Genomic DNA, 15,203 nt, shown 5'->3' with positions numbered 1-15,203 from the left:
GCTTATGAAATTGCTATCCTGAGTGAAAGTGAAGAGGAACAGCATGATCTGCTGACGGGAATGAACTATCTAATGAGTACAAAATATGAATTGAGAGTAAACAGAAGAAAGAGAATGTATTAAGAAGTAGCAGGAATGAGAACAGCGAGAAACCTTACATCAGAATTGATGATCACGAAATAGATGAAGTTAAAGAATTCAGTTACCTAGGCAGTAAAATAACCAGTGACGGATGGAGTAAGGACATCAAAAGCAGACTAGCCATGGAAAAAAGGGCATTGCCAGCCGAGAAAAGTCTACTAGTATCAAACATAGGCCTTAAATTTGAGGAAGACGTTTCTGGGAACGTACGTCTGGAGTGCAGCATTTATGATCGGCAAACATGGACTGTGGGGAAACCGGTGCTACAGACGAGTGTGAAAATTTGGTGAGTTGATAAGGTTAGGAATGAGGAAGTTCTGCACAGAATCGGCGAGGATAGGGATATGTAGAAAACACTGATAAGGAGAATGGACAGGATGATAAGACATCTGTTAAGTCATGATGGAATGACTTTCATGATGCTAGAGAAAGCTGTAGAGGGCAAAAACTGTAGAGAAAGACAGAGATTAGAGTATAACCAGATAATAATTGAGAACGTAGGAGCCGGCCGCTGTGTCCGAGCCTTTCTAGGCACTTCAGTCCGGAACCGCGTTGCTGCTACGGTCGCAGGTTCGGATCCTGCCTCGGTCATGTATGTGTGTGATGTCCTTACGTTAGGTTTGAGTAGTTCTAAGCCTAGGGGACTGATGACCTCAGATGTTCAGTCCCATAGTGCTTAGAGCCATTTGATTTGAAGGACGTAAGTTGCAAGTGCTACTCTGAGATGAAGAGGTTGGAACAGGAGAGGGATTTGTGGCGGGCGGGATCAAACCTGTCAGAAGACTGATGACCCGAAGAAAGGTGGTATACTGGTTAATGTAATCGACTCTCATTCTGAAGCAGAAGAGGTCAGATCATCGTTGGCACATTCAGATTTAGTAGTTGTTCTACACAGTTTAAGGTAAACACCAGGTTCGTACCGCTGATGCGAAGACTGCCGACTTCGTTTATCATCATTGACATCCTTTCGAATGATGTCTCCATCGATGGAACAATAAAACCTAATTTTCCATTATTCTGACCAGAAAATTGTTATGACCTTTAACAAACGTAATATGTGGTTTTCCTAGTCTATAAGCAGTTAGCGAACTCTACTACTAGCTGTGTCCTTGAAAAGGCGTTAAAGAAACTTTTTTTCCAGGACTGATACTCGAACAAAAATTAGGTGAAGTACGCTGGTCTAACGTTGTCCACATCGGTTGGGATTTGGACGAAACAGAATCAAATGACATGGGAACCATGCGGCAATTGGGTGTTTGTGTTTTGTTATATTCATGGTACACGAAGTTTGGAACTCAAAAATCCATCGACCAAAGCTCTTCAATGCAACTTACAATAATTCTCAAGGAAATCGTTTTCCGAGTGTCTTTAATATTGAAAAATAAGCTCTTTTTTATTGATACTGTGTCTCTGTGGCTGAATGCTCGCATACCGTGTGGGCGACCTGCATACACTAACAAGATGTAGTAATTATTTTTCAAAAAATATGTTTGTTTTATAATCTTTCCGTGAAGTGGAAAAAGGTAAAAATTTCCAATGTCGTTTTTTATTTAAACAGTCTTTATTAATAATCATCTATCGACAGGGAACCAACAACTTTATTAAATTTCTTAAAGCGTTTACGAACGATTCTGCCAACAGTTCCAGTACCTACATTAGGCGACTAGTTTCGAAAATTACAGTTTCATTTTCAGGCGTGGCCCGATGCTAACAAAAAAGAAGTATCCAGAATGAGATTTTCACTCTGCAGCGGAGTGTGCGCTGATATGAAACTTCCTGGCAGATTAAAACTGTGTGCCCGACCGAGACTCGAACTCGGGACCTTTGCCTTTCGCGGGCAAGTGCTCTACCAACTGAGCTACCGAAGGACGACTCACGTCCGGTACTCACAGCACTTGCCCGCGAAAGGCACAGGTCCCGAGTTCGAGTCTCGGTCGGGCACACAGTTTTAATCTGCCAGGAAGTTTCAAAAAAGAAGTACCCAATTGTCAGTGAACAGTGTCATTCACTATATTGATGTCATGCTTAATATCGCTGATTAAACCCATCCAAATTTAAAACGCAACACTCCCATTGGCTGCGGACATGCCGTTTAAAATAAGGGGTGACACCAGCGCAATCGAAAGTTTCCTGGTGCTGTAGGCTACGTTGACCTCCAATTTGATCCTGACTTACGGAGAGGCACCTGTGGATTGTGTAAGCCTCTGTGTAAACGTTTTCTAAAGCGTATGTTGCAATTTGATCCTCGTTATGAGTGCCCTATGTTTAAATTCAAATAATTAATTTTCATTATATTGGAACTGTTTCTTGTAATTCCGCTTTTGTGTTCACTGTTCGCTGACAATCATGTATGTGTTAATTTTTAATTTTATATTATTTTATTATTATTATTATTATTATTATTATTATTATTATTATTATTATTATTATTATTATTATTACTCTTCTCAGAAGGTCTGGCTCGAAAATGAACTTGTAAATTTTGAAACTAGTCCCCTAATAATATAAGCACTGCAAGTGTAGACAGTAATGTTAACAAAGGCTTTAAGAAGAACAATCTTTTCTAAAAGATCGGTAAATAAGATTATGTATTTGCAAAGGAAACAGGATTTTTGTGTTCGGTATGTAGTTTGAAGATGTACATCTTTCGTAAGAATGACAGATACATCATACTTGTTAATTAGCATATCTTTCATGAATTTTGTATTTGAATGACGTAGGACCATGAACAGAAAGGTAAAAAAGGAATCAATAAAGACCACAACAGGTTCGAACTGCGATCCAGCGATTACCAGTAGTTAATACTAGTTATTTTGTTTTCATCTTTATGTATCTTACCTTTCACGAAAGTTGTCATACAACATGCACCTTCGTTTCGAACTTACTCTCTTCTGCGAATCGAAGCTGGGCAGCATTTTATCGCACTACAAAGCTTCACGTCGAAAAATAGACTTCACGTTACGCTATTAAAAAGGCTCGCAAAACTTCAAAGACGATTTTCTCGAAAATTTTTGAGAGTTGAATTTACATTTTTTGGGTGATGTATATTTAAATCCTGAACTTTAGGTACTATAAACACATTGTTGTTGTTGTCTTCAGTCCTGAGACTGGTTTGATGCAGCTCTCCACGCTACTCTATCCTGTGCAAGCTTCTTCATCTCCCAGTACCTACTGCAACCAAACTCCTTCTGAATTTGCTTAGTGTCTTCATCTCTTGGTCTCCCTCTACGATTTTTACCCTCCACGCTGCCCTCCAATACTAAATTGGTGATCCCTTGATGCCTCAGAACATGTCCTACCAACCTATCCCTTCTTCTGGTCAAGTTGTGCCACAAACTTCTCCCCAATCCTATTCAATACTTCCACATTAGTTATGTGATCTACCCATCTGATATTCAGCATTCTTCTGTAGCACCACATTTCGAAAGCTTCTATTCTCTTCTTGTCCAAACTATTTATCGTCCATGTTTCAATTCCATACATGGCTACACTCCATACAAATACTTTCAGAAATGAGTTCCTGACACTTAAATCTATACTCGATGTTAACAAATTTCTCTTCTTCAGAAACGCCTTCCTTGCCATTGGCAGTCTACATTTTATTTCCTCTCTACTTCGACCATCATAATTTATTTTGTTCCCCATATATCAAAACTCCTTTACTACTTTAAGTGTCTCATTTCCTAATCTAATTCCCTCAGCATCACCCGACTTAATTCGACTATATTCCATTATCCTCGTTTTGCTTTTGTTGATGTTCATCTTATATCCTCCTTTCAAGACACTGTCTATTCCATTCAACTTCTCTTCCAAGTCCTTTGCTGTCTCTGACAGAATTACAATGTCATCGGCGAACCTCAAAGTTTTTATTTCTTCTCCATGGATTTTAATTCCTACTCCGAATTTTTCTTTTGTTTCCTTTACTGCTTGCTCAATATACAGATTGAATAACATCGGGGAGAGGCTAGAACCCTGTCTTACTCCCTTCCCAACCACTGCTTCCCTTTCATGTCCCTCGACTCTTATAACTGCCACCTGGCTTCTGTACAAATTGCAAACAGCCCTTCGCTCCCTATATTTTACCCCTGCCACCTTAAGAATTTGAAAGAGAGTATTCCAGTCAACATTGTCAAAAGCTTTCTCTAAGTCTACAAATGCTAGAAACGTTGGTTTGCCCTTCCTTAATCTTTCTTCTAAAATAAGTCGAAAGGTCAGTATTGCATCACGTGTTCCAGTATTTCTACGGAATCCAAACTGATCTTCCCCGAGGTCGGCTTCTACTACTTTTTCCATTCGTCTGTAAGGAATTCGCGTTAGTATTTTGCAGCTGTGGCGTATTAAACTGATTGTTCGGTAATTTTCACATCTGTCAACACCTGCCTTCTTTGGGATTGGAATTACTATATTCTTCTAGAAATTTGAGGATATTTCGCCTGTTTCATACATCTTGCTCACTAGGTGGTAGAGTTTTTTCAGAACTGACTCTCCCAAGGCCGGCAGTAGTTCCAATGGAATGTTGTCTACTCCGTGGGCCTTGTTTCAACTCAGGTCTTTCAGTGCTCTGTCAAACTCTTCACGCAGTATCGCATCTCCCATTTCATCTTCATCTACATCCTCTTCCATTTCCATAATATTGTCCTCAAGTACATAGCCCTTGTATAGACCCTCTATATACTCCTTCCACCTTTCTGCTGTCCCTTCTTTGCTTAGAATTGGGTTTCCATATGAGCTCTTGATGTTCATACAAGTGGTTCTCTTTTCTTCAAAGGTCTCTTTAATTTTCCTGTAGGCAGTATCTATCTTACCCCTAGTGAGATAAGCCTCTACATCCTTACATTTGTCCTCTAGCCATCCCTGCTCAGCCATTTTGCACTTCCTGTCGATCTCATTTTTGAGACTTTTGTATTCCTGTTTGGCTGCTTCATTTACTGCATTTTTATATTTTCTCCTTTCATCAATTAATTTCAATATTTCTTCTGTTACCCAAGGATTTCTACTAGCCCTCGTTTTTTTACCTACTTGACCCTCTGCTGCCTTCACTACTTCATCGCTCAAAGCTACCCATTCTTCTTCTACTGTATTTCTTTCCCCTATTCCTGTCAATTGTTCCCTTATGCTCTCCCTGAAACTCTGTACAACCTCTGGTTCTTTCAGTTTATCCAGGTCCCATCTCCTTAAATTCCCACCTTTTTGCAGTTTCTTCAGTTTTAATCTACAGTTCATAACCAATAGATTGTGGTCAGAGTCCACATCTGCCCCTGGAAATGTCTACAATTTAAAACCTTGTTCCTAAATCTCTGTCTTACCATTATATAATCTATCTGATATTCTCCAGGATTCTTCCATGTATACAACCTTCTTTCATCATTCTTAAGCCAAGTGATAGCTATGATTAAGTTGTGCTCTGTGCAAAATTCTACCAGGCGGCTTCCTCTTTCGTTTCTTAGCCAGATTCCATATTCACCTACTACGTTTCCTTCTCTCCCTTTTCCCACACTCGAATTCCCGTCACCCATGACTATTAAATTTTCGTCTCCCTTCAGTATCTGAATAATTTTGTTTTTTATTTCATCATACATTTCTTCAATTTCTTCGTCATCAGCAGAGTTAGTTGGCATATAAACTTGTACTACTGTAGTAGGTGTGGGCTTCGTATGTATCTTGGCCACAATAATGCGTTCACTATGCTGTTTGTAAGAGCTTACCCGCATTCCTATTTTCCTATTCATTATTAAACCTACTCCTGCATTACCCCAATTTGATTTTGTGTTTATAACCCTGTAGTCGCCTGAGCAGAAGTCTTGTTCCTCCTCCCACCTAACGTCACTAATTCCCACTATATCTAACTTTAACCTATCCATTTCCCTTTTTAAATTTACTAACCTACCTGCTCTATTAAGGGATCTGACATTCCACGCTCCGATCCGTAGAACGCCAGTTTTCTTTCTCCTGATAACGGCATGCTCTTGAGTAGTCCCCGCCCGGAGATCCGAATGGGGGACTATTTTACCTCCGGAATATTTTACCCAAGAGGACGCCATCATCATATAATCATACAGTAAAGCTGCATGCCCTCGGGAAAGATTACGGCCGTAGTTTCACCTTGCTTTCAGCCGCTCGCAGTACCAGCAGAGCAAGACTGTTTTGGTTATTGTTACTAGGCCAGATCAGTCTATCATCCAGACTGTTGCCCTTGCAACTACTGAAAAGGCTGCTGTCCATCTTCAGGAACCACACGTTTGTCTGGCCTCTCAACAGATACCCCTCCGTTGTGGTTGTACCTACGGTACAGCTATCTTTATCGCTGAGATACGCAAGCCTCCCCACCAACGGATAGGTCCATAGTTCATTGGGGGTTGTGGTTGGGGGGTGGGGGTATAAACACATAAAATTACAAAAACCTGATTGCTGGTTTTCTTGTAAGAACGAAGGAAAGACGCTGACGGTACACTCTCCAATGATGTCCCGTCTCTTCTATATTACGTAACATACAGTTACGACAAAATATCACAGTTTGATTCCAGTTTTAGGATTCAGAAGTTTATTATGTCGTTCATGTTGGACTTTGCTTTTTATTTATTCCCACGACGTGTTTTGAGACCTTACACATCATCTTCCCGTGGATCAGTTGATTGAGTCTCACTTCGCTACAAATATGTAGTTGATATGACGAAAGGCAGTTAGCTCTAAACAAGCAAAAACTTAAGTTAATACGGATGAATAGGAAGAACAAACCTGTAGTATACAGTATTACTAATCTCCTGCTTAACACAGTCAAGTCCTTAAAATATCTGGGCGTAACGTTGCAAACCGATATGAAATGAAACGAGAAGGTGAGAACTGTGGCAGGGAATGCGAATAGTCGATTTTGGTTCATTGGGAGAATATTGCGAAAGAGTTGTCCACCTATATAGGAGACCACGTGTAGAAAGTGCTGCGACCTATTCTTCAGTATTGCTCGAGTCTTTGGAACTCGTAACAATCACATTGAATGAAGACATCGAAGCAATTCAGAGGCGGGCTCTTAGGTTTGTTATCGGTATGTTTGAACAACACATAGTGTTACGGAGATGCTTCAGGAATTGAAATGGGAATCGCTGGAGTGAAGGCGATGTTCTTTTCGACAAACACCATTCAGAAAATTTAGAGAACCGGGATTTGAAGCTGATTGCCAAACGATTCTACTGACGCCAACGTACACTGCGCGTAAGAACCACAAAGATAAGATACAATAAATTAGGGCTTATCCGGAGGCATATAGATAGTCTTTTTTCCCTCGCTCTGTTTGCGAATGGAAACGGAGAGGAAATGACTTGTAGTGATAGATGCCTTGCGGAGTATCTGTTTAGATGAAGACGTGGATGAATTAACCATTGTTAACGTAATACGGCACTATAATTACAAATTTTAGACAGTAATAAAGCTACTTACACTACGCTGAATCAGAAAGAAACCGGAGGTTCGCACTTCTTTAGATGTCACACCGGCAAAAACAATCAACATAAAAATCCGGTTTCTATAAGAAGGTATATACAAAGTGCCTTTTAAGCGAAAGGGCATTCATTTCTAACTTACACTGTGAATAGAAGATACCGATAAGTAACATATAAATGTTTAATATTTTACAATATTTTTGCTTGAGAATATGATTATAGTGAAAGATAAAAATACGAAAATTAAACAACTTGTGAACCTAATTTAAGTACATTTCTATGTTATGGTTCAGTTTGATAATATAAGTCAGTCAAAAATGGATATAAGGAAAATTTACTGTCTAGTATGCTAGAGAAGTGTTAAAAATATTCGTTGCCATTGTCTCAGTTTTGTTACTGAATTTGTTCTGGCCATGTTTTCTCATGTGAATAAAAACGTCTAGTTGTTCATCGAGTTTCAGCGATTAGTCTTTGCTTAGTATTATTAGATTATTATCTGCGTTGTTGAAAGAAAGTCCTGCGTCGTTTATGTGAGTAGCTATGACAGATTACTTTGGAAATTTGTGGTACGTTCCTATGGGACCAAACTTCCGAGGTCATCGGTTCCTAGCCTTACACACTACTTAATCTGACTTAAATTTACGCCAAGGACAACACACACCCCTGCCCGAGGAGGGACTCGAACCTCGGACGGGGGGAACTGCGCGAACCCTGGTAAGGCGCCTCGGACGGCGCGTCTACCCCGCGCTGTTACACATTTATTTGGGGCGGTTGTACCTCAGTGTATTTATATGTTCTTCACACCTAGATTGAAGCTTCGTCTCCTACGACCCACATGCTGTTCTGGGTATTCATTGAACTTCGTCTGATGAAAGTTGCGTCGGAGAATTTACCTTTGTTACATTTTATGTTCTGTGGCAGTCTGTTACATTATTGTTGGTGGATAACGCAACTCTTACATTATAGGGTCTATTTAATTAGCATTTTCTGTGAAACTGAACGAAAGTAGAGAAGGTCCTGATATCTGTCTAATCGTGATTCTTATTTTCGTTTCTACATTTCCCTTCCCTAGCTTTATTAGACATTTTGTCCAAGAGATTGAAGACTATTTGTAGCTCCTATTTGTTTAATTATTGCAATTTCTTTTTGAAGAATTCATTGCTCAGCGGAATGTTGTGAGCTCTGCGTGTTCCGCTAATCTGTGTGCTTTAAAGTGGCATGAAGAAGCATGGACGTTTATATCAGTAACAGTAGGTGTACTGTAAATACTAAACACACGTTTACTGTATTTTATGATGAAGTTTACGATCAAAATGATTATTAAATTTTGGCATTCGTATTAGCGTGTAGACTGAAATGTTGTTATGGATGCTGCTGAATGCTTGTGTGTGTGTGTGTGTGTGTGTGTGTGTGTGTGTGTGTGTGTGTGAAATCTTATGGGACTAAACTGCTAAGGTCATCAGTCCCTGAGCTTACACACTACTTAACCTAAATTATCCTAAGGACAAACACACACACCCATGCCCGAGGGAGGACTCGAACCTCTGTCGGGACCAGCCGTACAGCCCATGACTTCTTGGCTAAACCCGCGCGGGGCTGAGTTCTTCAATTAGTGCATCACCTTCTTGCCTGTTTTGCCCCTTTATTACTTATAACTAAGTACCTGGAATTGCCTGGGTATGTATTTATTACGTTCTTATATAAGTCCATCTACTCTTTCATCCTCTGTCTGTTACTCTACACCTTTCCCCATACCATTCCCGTCTCCTACCTTCCCCCTCTCTGCCCATCTATCTACCCTGTTTCTGTCCACCTCCACCACCCCCTACTCTCTGCCTGTTGCCTCTAAACCCTCTCTCTGCCCTTCTCCTCCTTTCCCTTTCTCTGTCCATCTCCTCCCTGTCTTCTCTGCCCATATGTTGCCTCTCTTTCTTTTTCCACCTCCTCCTCCCCTTCTCGTTGTTCATCTCATCCTCCCCCTCTGCCTATCTCCTTCCTTTCTATGTCCACCTCCACCTCTTACTCCTCTGTATCCATTTCTTCCTCATCCTTCCCCTGTTTATGCCCTCCGCCTCTATTTGTGTCCATCCCCTCCTTCCCCATGATCTCTCCATAACCTTCTCCCCTTTCTCTCTCCGCGCTATCACCGCAACCCCAATAGGAGGCTGATGGTTCTTCCCCCCTCCAACCTCCCCTCTCCCTCTCACACACACAATATTCCCTCCAGATTGAAACCCAGGCCATCCAGGGATTTAGAATGACCTTTTTACCCGTGCCTTTGCTAACGTACACACCTTTCACATATATTTCAGTTATATTTAAGTTAATTCACACAAATTTGTACACATATTTCACATGTACCGCTAACGAATTTCGCGAGTTACTGTGAGGGTTACTGTGAGGGTTACTGTGAGGGGATCTTGTTGGAGTGAGAGGTGAGTTGCATATTAAAAAGCACGCGAATATGCCCCCATGCCAAATTTTGGAGAAAGTTTTTAAAGAGGCTGAGTAAGATAGAATGAGGCAGCTGGTATCCTACTTTTCAGTCAGAGTCTTATAAACAGGAGCATATTCGTCTATTTTGTATTCCGATAGGGACATTTTTCGCTGGCTTATTTTGCTTCGGATCCTGGAGCATAGGACCATTGGATGATAAGGTAAGAATGGTTTTAATAACCGCCAAGCGAGTTATTAAAAATGCACGAAATAGAGTTGGCTGCTAAAGGAAAATAAAGTGGTTGAGCAAAAACTGCCTTACTGGCCACGCTGTCTCAGAAGTAGTGTCCTCAAGTGGCACAACTTCAGAGTGCACAACTTAAGAGCCTGAAAGTCTCTTCCGCCCCTCCGCATACCAAGCGGTGGAAGAGAACAGCGCAATCTTCCCTGAAAAACTGGCAGCAGGGTCCGTGGTGGAGGCAAATCAGCTAAGGCAGTGGTCCCCACCCTTGCTTAGAGCTTTACCACCGAGTGCTACCAGACATTAGCTACTACCCCCGCCATCGCCTGCCCCCCCTCCCCGTCGTGCTGTCTATATTCACCGTTCCCCCACATTATCACGAACTTTACCAACTGTCGAATGAAAGACTTTTCTTGGAACACTTTTATTTTTAAAATGAAAGATATATTACATTTAGTTTGTGTGTGTGTGTGTGTGTGTGTGTGTGTGTGTGTGTGTGTCTTTGCGGCACTTGCTGACCTGCACACTGCAACCCCACTTACAATCAACCAAGTTAAAGTCTGTGCGCAGTACTTACTGTTCACTTGACTGCAGCACTACTTACTTAGCAGAAACTGGAAGACTTGAGTCTGTTAATGCTTTCACTATGATCACAGCCATTTATAGTAACAGTAATAAAATATTAATAATACTAATAACACTGTGTACAGCACTTCAGTAGCCCATTGAAGTTACTCCTGTGTCGTGCTGTCGATTTAGTAATTTATGTGTTTCGAAGCGAGTAATGAAGCCATTTCTGGAATACTGCAGTTGGTAGCTACAAGCTGGAGTAGCCATTCTCTTAAGATATTTAGCATTTATTACGTATTTTTATCATTAGCGATGTACAGGAGAAAGCACAGCATATGTGTGTTATTGGTGGATTATGTGAGGCACCCGTAACTTCCATCGCGTTAATGCTACTAATTCAGAAAAAGTAGTGATTGATAACTTATGAAATCAGTATTAAAGTATTACGAAATTGTGATAATAGCAATGATGTTTTGAAAATAATTTACTTTCGTGATTGAAACAGAATGAAATGGTTTACTTTTTATCCCTTAGAAAATTTCATTTTACCCCTCAAGGTGTAATTAAACCCACATTGGAAACCGCTAACCGAAGCAATGACACCAAAGGAGACAAGTTCTGCAGCCCACTGTGTCGCAGACTCTAGACGCCGCAGTTTGGTCTTGCATCATTCGTCATCATTGGCACGAAAGTCTGCCACAATCATAGGTAAAAGCATGCTGTGGCTCCGCTACCTTGGAGTAAGACGAGTATAGACAATAACGGCATGGATCTGTTTGCGTAGGGAGATGGAGCAAACGGGTACTGTGATAGATGAAATTACGTGCGCTCGCGGTATGCTCCCCGAGCCGACTGCACACCAAACGCCGATATTATTTTCTTAAGGGTTGCCAAATATGCTGCCCTTTATATTCGAATCTCATTTACCCTCATTGCCAAACAAAGCCTCCCCTCTAGCTCTCACAGTTCATTCCCGTACATTGACAAATTATAACTCGATGGGGGATGGACAAACTGTTTTTTCATGTTTTGTGTTCTTCTTTTGTAAAGTCATAATCGCGTCCAGGAAACGTTATTACTACGGACAGTCCGGCATTGTGGCCTAGTGCTGTCCCAGTCTGTGAAGGCTGACTCGCATTTATTTTTCTTTTATGCCACAATATATACAAAAATTAATTGACTTTTGGCCTCTTTGCCGTTTGTGGCCTTCTCCCTGTCCGTAATTCTGCAACGCTTTTCGGTTGAAACACCTGCTGAACCCCCACCACCCACCCCCCACCCCCCACCCCCACTCGCCCCTGCCCACGATGCTCCGAAGTTCAAGGAGGCAGAAAGATTTTTCAGATGAACTGTTGATAGTGGAAAAGTTGGAGTTAGGTCAGCAGGTCTGACAGTCACCACCAATTAATTTTCCACCATTTTATTTTGCTTTATCTTTGACGTAAATCTATTTAGACTGACGTACCAACCCTTCATTTAATATTCTCTCCATGAGTCGTCGACTCAGTTGTGAACCACTTCTAAATTTCGCAACGTTATATGTAAATAAACAAACAAGGCAGCCACAGTCTACTGGATTTTCAAGAAAGTGCCATGCAGTCTCCACATCCCATTACGTGGCACCTAGGCTTTAAACGTCAACTCTTAAGTCAGTAAGTGGTCTGTTAGTGCGACGTCTGTCTGCCCAGTGACCGTACTCTACTGGTCAGTGGGTGATCTCCATGGCGATCATGATTCGGAAGCTGCAAAAGTGAAAAAGCACCACTGACACGTCGAGGACTCCGCACATCACCCCACGTGGTGGCGTTGATTGTCGTCTCCCCCGGACTGGTACTGAGTAGTGATGTCGGTAGTGATCTGTCAACCGTGAGCTACAGCAGAACTAAACTGGAATCTCCCTCTTCTCCCTGCAGTGGTGGCCTTTATCTCGGTCTTGACAACACTATGCAGGACGAAATGCTCATCCCGTTGCTCCACCTCCTCGTTCTAACTGTGCTGCGAGTGCCCAATTTAAGCTCCGCATTAACAGTTGAGGTCAACTGAATGACTTGGTAAGAACCTTAGTACCGCGTGTAGAATTTCGTCGTGTTACCCTTAGCGGTATACAGCCCACAAAGTGCTTAACACAGTGCGGCTTTACAATGTAAATTACTCTGTAGCCGCTCTAGGGCTTTCATGTTGGATTCCTAGACTTTAGATCGTACTGCTTTCTTAGTTCTGGTACAATTTTGCGCTGTTGCAATACGTTCGCCGGCCTGTCATTAGACGGTTTCGAAAGGAGAGGGCATCTTATGATCACAGGCCATTCCACATCTCGTGAGACCTGTATTCTCGTGCGTTTTGGAGCTACAGTCAGCCATTAGCAGACACATTTTACCGAGAAATACCGTCTTTGTGTGGAATAGTCTGTTTGCTATGGTCTCTTTGATTCGTCTTTCATGCATTATTTTGCTTCCAAGATAGAAGAACTCACATTTTCTGTTACTTGGGCCTCACGTTTGATGCTGAGTTTAATGCTAGTCTCATCTCTGCCACCCTCTTTACATTCCTCCTCCTCGGTTTATATTCAAACCACAGTGTTTGGTTGTTAGACTGTTCATTCCCTTCAACAGTCCCTGCAGTTCCAACTGAATCTCAGAAGGAACAGCAATGCAGCCAGCGAATTTTATCAGTGATATAAATTCACTCTGATTTTTGATGGCACTCTTTGATCTTTCTTTTATTTCCGTCATTGCTTCTTCGATGTACACAGGTTGTCCCAGGAACGTACCGACAAATTCCGAGCGTGTCTTGAGGGGCAAATCGAGGATAAGAATCCGTGGCCGGTATCGTGATCCAGGGACGCTACAGAGCGAATAAGTTGTAGACTCCGGCATCGACCACTAGGTCACACTCTCGACAACAAACCTGACTTTGTACGCTGACGGACCGTAGGCGGAAAGTCTCGCTGTGTTCGTTATTCAGTGATCGATTGCCACGAAAGCCATAGGACAAGATGGGGCCACATGTTGGTTAGACAGGTCATGTTTTCTATAAATACAAAGCAAGGCTGCTTTGGTGGATGACGATTTCGGACACGCATTTACCATTATTAGTTTCCTTTTCTCCTATGTACCGAAATGATAGTAGATTTTTGAGCGGTCCACGAGAAAAATAAACAGCTAATGGAGAAACGTGCCCCAAACTATCATTTGTCAAGCAAGAGATCACCTCACTCACAGGAGACAAGGCCTGTCTACACTTCCACCTTCGGTCCAACAGCCTACAAAGTCACGTTTGCTGCCGAAAGGGTAGATTAGTGGCAGACGCGTGGGTCTTCGACCCTCTGTAGTGCCGCTGGATGACGTTTGCTGGCAGGGGTTCGTATCCTTGATTTGTTCCTCAAGAGATCTTCTAAAGCTCCTCGTAGTTTGTCGTAACATTTCTGGGACATCCTGTACACTAAAAGTGTCTGGGTGAGAGACTACATCGCTGTCTTGTAAGCTTTCTAATCTAAGCCCTTGACTCTTGGGTCTCCATTCTAGTTTTACCCTGTTCCTCTTCCCTTACATCTTACAAACGTACAAACACGTAATAGGCAAATAAAAAAGCAACCATTTTCTAGATTTTTCTAATTGTATGTTATGAGAACCGGATACTCAATTGCTCACAGGTTTATTAAATTAATCACTGTTCTTGTTCTTCCAGCCTGTGTTATGCGAGGCGTCATATGTGCTCCTGGAGTACGCCCGCACGTCCATGTTCATGTGGATGTTCGTCGAGGGGCTCTACCTCCACAACGCAGTCACAGGTCTGTGAAGCTCCTATTTCTATACGTAATTGTGTTTAAAATGTGTAATTATTTCCTCTATAATATCTTCACCCATGTCAATTGTAACTGTTATACACCATGTATATGCGCTCAGCACCAACAGTCATCAGTCATTATGGGTACACATTTTCCATAGTAATTTTCAATACGTTCCAACCTTACTGATGATCAGTCGAGGTTTGCGTCAAGACAGGAAGCGAAGCATTCACCGTGTAGAACATGAGAGAAGCCTCTAACCGGCAACAGCTCAGACCTAGCTGCTGATTCTCACTGCGACATTTACCGTAGAAAACCGGTGTTTGCGCGTAGAGGTATATTTTGCCTGAGTTCAAGCCAGCTCAGTTTCGTAATTCTGAAATGAAACTTCCACTCTGCAGATGTGTGCGATTTGCTCTGAAATTTCGTGGGAGACTATAAATGTGAACCCGCACGGGAGTCGAACCCGCGAACTCGTGTGCCGTTTGGACTATCCTCGCCGACGTAGGTATCCAGATGTGATTCACATCCGCTCCCATGCCTGGAGGAGCAAATCGCTGAGGGAAGATCATGAATCGTACGTGGATAGCTCATT

At 41.9% G+C, this 15,203-nt stretch overlaps 1 protein-coding gene across 1 annotated transcript in view; it reads left to right on the top strand.

Annotated features, from left to right (window-relative positions):
- LOC126335601 (PDF receptor-like) overlaps positions 1 to 15,203 on the top strand; it is a 383,334-nt gene that overhangs the window by 281,195 nt on the left and 86,936 nt on the right. The window contains exon 8 of the mRNA XM_049999054.1: positions 14,509 to 14,611. Within this exon, the coding sequence (XP_049855011.1) occupies positions 14,509 to 14,611 (103 nt within the window). The remainder of the gene's footprint in view (positions 1 to 14,508; positions 14,612 to 15,203) is intronic.

This window comes from Schistocerca gregaria, chromosome 2 (assembly GCF_023897955.1).
Source record: "Schistocerca gregaria isolate iqSchGreg1 chromosome 2, iqSchGreg1.2, whole genome shotgun sequence".
NCBI classification, from domain to species: Eukaryota; Metazoa; Arthropoda; class Insecta; order Orthoptera; family Acrididae; genus Schistocerca; species Schistocerca gregaria.
This window is presented reverse-complemented; position numbering and strand designations above follow the sequence as displayed.